Here is a 4,474-nt window from a genome sequence, read left to right as displayed (position 1 = left end):
TACTTCCAGAAGTCTAATTTTAATTTTGAAAAAAGTATTTTAATTACTTATTCTCTTTTCTAAGTTATGTAAGAAATGGATTTTTGATTTTTTTTTTTTATAACTAAAGTAAATGTGAATTTTGAAAAAAAATATTATTCTAGTTTCAGTACCTACAAAACAAATATTTTTGGTTCATTTCAGTGATTTATAATAGTATATAAAATATATTTTATAGGTAATCGTAATACTGTAAAATTGTATGTGCTTTTAATAAATTAACTAAACGGCAGGTACTCATCTACCAATATAGTATTTGTACCTATTGAAATAATATGAACGAGGAGTAAGTGTTCATAACTTCGTAGAGGTATATTTAACCTAACTACCTAGTTACTAATTTACCATATGATGTCTAAATAAATAATAGACATCTGACTTTCTCAATCTGAAAATATTAGTTATCTACAAAATCAAGTCATTCGACAATAGCACTGAAGTCTTCAGTAGAAAACAGGCAAAAGCGTTAAAATTATGAAAGTGGTCAATTTTGGATATACAACATATACTGCACACCAATGTAATGCATACTGCTTAACCCATCACAAGTCACAACGAAATCCATTTATTAACGGTAGGTATAAAATATAAATGTATATAATTATTTTGATATTTAAATTTCTGCTGGCTAGAAAAAGTTTAGTGAGGACCACGACTTGTATACCGAATACCGAAATACGTTTTGAACTTGAGTTGTACTGTATGGTAACTTATGATGTAGTGTATATACTGTACACCATGTGTCCAAGTACCAACAACAAGTCTACAGGTTCTTTGGTGGTAACTACCTATAATAATATTTAATTAATATAAAAATACAAAGCGATTTAAAAAAAATAGAAAATAATTGTTTGATAGTAAAGACACACGGTTTGCTAAATACATATCTATCGCTACTTATATTCTACCATACTAAAAATGTTGTTACATTTTAAATATTTGTTTGTAAATAATAATTATTACTGTCGATCATTTTTATCGATTACTACAAACTATACCTATATGCGATATTTAAATTACATTAAAAATGTCATACTTATAAATTCATAAATGTTTAATAACGGAAATTTGCTGTGATAAAGTTTGATGGGATTTTACTTGACAGCTGATGAAAAAAAAAGATATAACTTTAACACTTAAAATAAACCACTATTTATGGAGTCTATCTTTCCTCCATACAATTTATTTAAGTACATGATGCATTTACCTTTTAGTTAGTATGCATAAAATAATATTATTTTCTATTACTTATTACTTAGTTATAAGTATTTATACATAAATAAACTAAATAAATTATTATATCTATATCGCGTTTTCGAAGAAATAATTTCAAAATAGTTTTCACATCGACAAGTATTTATTAATATTGGTCAGTACTTAAACAATACTTTATAAATTTATATACATAACATATTTTACACTTCATAATATTACAATAAATATAGGTTCAATAATTAATATTTTACAAGAATAGTTATTTAGAAAATATATAGAGGTACATAGGTAGATAATATTTAAAAATTATATTCAGTTTTTACACGCTTGTTCTGCAGTGAACTGGGTCCACGTAATATGTTGGCGGCGGCGGCGGTCGCGGAAACCCAAAGCGAGGGGCTGGCACCCTCACCATTCTCGGGGGCTGTGCAGGCTGCCACGTCGTGTACACGGCCGGGCCGAAGTTTTGTATCGGCAGCGTCGGCGGTGGAAACCTTAAGCGAGCTGCTGCCACGCGTCCCATAGCGAAATTCGGTGGCTGCCACGTCGTGTAGACAGCCGGGCCGAAGTTTTGTACCGGCAGAGGCGGTCGCGGAAAGTCGGAGCGAGTGACGGCTACGCTTTCAGTGGCGAAATTCTGTAGCTGACACGTGTATTTTTGGGAGCGGCGGCCGCGGCGTCGGCGGGGCAGCGATCCCGGAAGATCTACTTGCGTGAATGCGTGCCTCGTCATCCTTCCTTCGGTCTCGTCGTTCGCCTTAAACACAAGAATAATCACATAAATTATTATAATGTTATTATTACGAAGTCGGTGTTGCAATTCGCTTGACCAACCGGCGTGTCCTTCGATTTGCAACAGCCACAAACCAGATGAAATCTGGGATCACCGTTTTCTAGTTCAATCCAGTTTTGGTAAAATTTGCGCACAATATCCGTAATTTTTCGTAAGTTCAACAATACGGTGATCAGCAACAACCGGACGGTGAACTCGTTTACACAGTACATTGTTATAAGTTATAATTGTAGACAAAATATTAGAACGACTAACAGTTAGGCTGCAGAATAACAAATGATGACGTTTTTCAAAAAACCGTTTTAAGGCCTGACTTTATAATATGATATACGTTGTCATGTTTTCTGATTGAAGCCAGAAAACAAAAACAATTTTAAACATAATACTATTATTTAATATCGAAAAATTATAATAGGTGGAAATTTAATTGAATTTTAAATCTTCGTACCACGAGTACAATATAATTAGATATACCTATAAATACTTCATTATGTAATCGTGATTATGTATGAGATACTTATTACAAGTATTTATGTTTTTGTTTAGTTGAATATTATAAAAATCAAACCTTAGAACTTATACCTATTAAAGTAAATAGGCATATAAATATTTTATAACCAAGCTCAGTATTTTTTTTTCGATAAAATATAAGTTGCGATTTATATTACTTTATTGAAAAATACATAGGCACAATTTTATTTTATAAGCATTTAAAGTTCAAATTTTGACAACATTTATCAAATTTATAATTTATTAATTATTTTGTAGTTAAAAATGTATAAAATGTTTAACTTTTATGGCTAAGGATTGAAAATGTAAAACAAGGCTCTACGTAAATAGGTTATATATAAATTACTTTATTCACAAATATCGTCAAATATACTTGGTAATATCATAGGCTGACTGTCCGTTTTCGCTCAGAATCGTTTTTCTTATACAATGATATTATATCATTAAATTCAAATTTAACACCATCCATTACAGTAACCCACTTGTCACCTAGGTACTGTACAACAGAGCAACATCCACTTTTTTATTATTTTTGTAAATAGTCAAATATTATTCATTTTTTTTCATTTTTATCATTTTTTTAGTAATTCTTTTTTTAAATAATAAAAATTAACGTTCATAGTGATCTGAAAATTTAACTCCTTTTTTTGAACGAGTGCAGTTTGACCACTACCTGTTTTTTACCCAAGTGCAGTTCGACCATTACCTTTTTTGAACCAAAGTGCAATTCGACCATTTCTTTTTAGGTAATAAGTGCAATTCCACTATCCCGACCCTGGCACCCGCACTTTCAAAATTATTCAACCGCGCGGTTTAACCTAACCTCTTTTCGTCCAAAATGTACCCTTCCCTTTTCGGCCAGTGTCACTTTTTGGCCAAAACTTACCATTCCCTTTTCGGCCACTGTCCCTTTTCGGCTAGCACCTACAATTTTCTTTAAAATTTACAATTATAACAACTGAACTTAACAATTTTTATATTTAATTAAATACGATCGTATCCAAAAAAGTGATTTTTTTTTAATATTATTACCTAAAACTGTACAACTAATTTATTATACAATCTGTAAATTATTTTTTTTTTACAATGAGTACAAACGCTGTGGGACTTGATGGGTTTGTAGTCTTGATAGAAGAATCCATCTAGTGATGGAACTTCTTGACGTAGTGTAATTACAGTATAAAATATCTATAACAGTATACCACACAGTCAGCTAGTGGTGTAGTGGAGGGTATACTCGGGTATACAGCGGCGTGTACCCACCTCCTAATTTTATATGTATGCGTGTACCCTTAACGAAAATCGTGGTACGCATGTTAGGCGTAGTCCCCATATTATTTTTACAATGATTAAGGCGTGTCCCATAACCTTTTTAGGACTACATCACTGCACACATTGGGTTTAGAAATTTTTTTGCCAATGATTCAAGAAAATTTCAGTAGCACCACCCACATATATTATTCACGCAGTACCATGGAAGCGGTGGAAGGGGGATTGCCGGGTGCAATTGATTACGAATATGTTTCAATCACGAACTAAGATAATATGGTATCGTGGTTTCAATACGTATAAATGCATATAATGCTTATAGTTGTAAAAGCCATAGAATAAATTTACAATTAGGTATTCATGGTGATATAGCATATATTTTACAAAAAAATAATGAATAATTCCTATTATAAAATATATATACACGGGTTGAAGTATCAATGTTGCGATCTGACTGAAGTGAAATCATTTAATCGTGTGATTCTTTTCTGGACGTGTTTTGAAACGGAGTACAATGTCTAGCTATAAACGATATTCCTCTTTATTCTAGACTCTTTATACTCCTTTAGTCCTTTATCTTTCTGGATCTAACAGAAAGTATTGATAACAACCAACCAGTGACGTAGCTGTGAACCATTTATTTTTGGC

General features: G+C 31.8%; 1 protein-coding gene across 1 annotated transcript; it reads right to left on the bottom strand.

Annotated features, from left to right (window-relative positions):
* Window positions 1–1,377: 1,377 nt before the first annotated feature.
* LOC132947074 (uncharacterized) lies at window positions 1,378–3,790 on the bottom strand. The gene is made up of 2 exons (XM_061017260.1): window positions 2,089–3,790; window positions 1,378–2,011 (listed from the first exon to the last, which is right to left on the bottom strand). Exons 1-2 carry the CDS (start codon window positions 2,257–2,259, stop codon window positions 1,574–1,576), a joined length of 609 nt encoding a protein of 202 aa, XP_060873243.1. The 5' UTR covers window positions 2,260–3,790; the 3' UTR covers window positions 1,378–1,573.
* Window positions 3,791–4,474: the final 684 nt, after the last annotated feature.

Source organism: Metopolophium dirhodum, chromosome 6, assembly GCF_019925205.1.
Source record: "Metopolophium dirhodum isolate CAU chromosome 6, ASM1992520v1, whole genome shotgun sequence".
Classification (NCBI taxonomy): Eukaryota; Metazoa; Arthropoda; class Insecta; order Hemiptera; family Aphididae; genus Metopolophium; species Metopolophium dirhodum.
Note: the sequence above shows the minus strand (reverse complement) of the source record. Positions and strands in the feature narration are given on the sequence as shown.

What these genes read in the sequence shown, in the direction of transcription:
- LOC132947074 (XM_061017260.1), bottom strand. Translation starts at nt 2,259, where the DNA reads ATGTACTGTGTAAACGAGTTCACCGTCCGGTTGTTGCTGATCACCGTA. An exon ending in GCAAATCGAAGGACACGCCG is followed by an intron (nt 2,012 to 2,088) that starts GTTGGTCAAGCG and finishes CTTGTGTTTAAG; the next exon opens with GCGAACGACGAGACCGAAGG.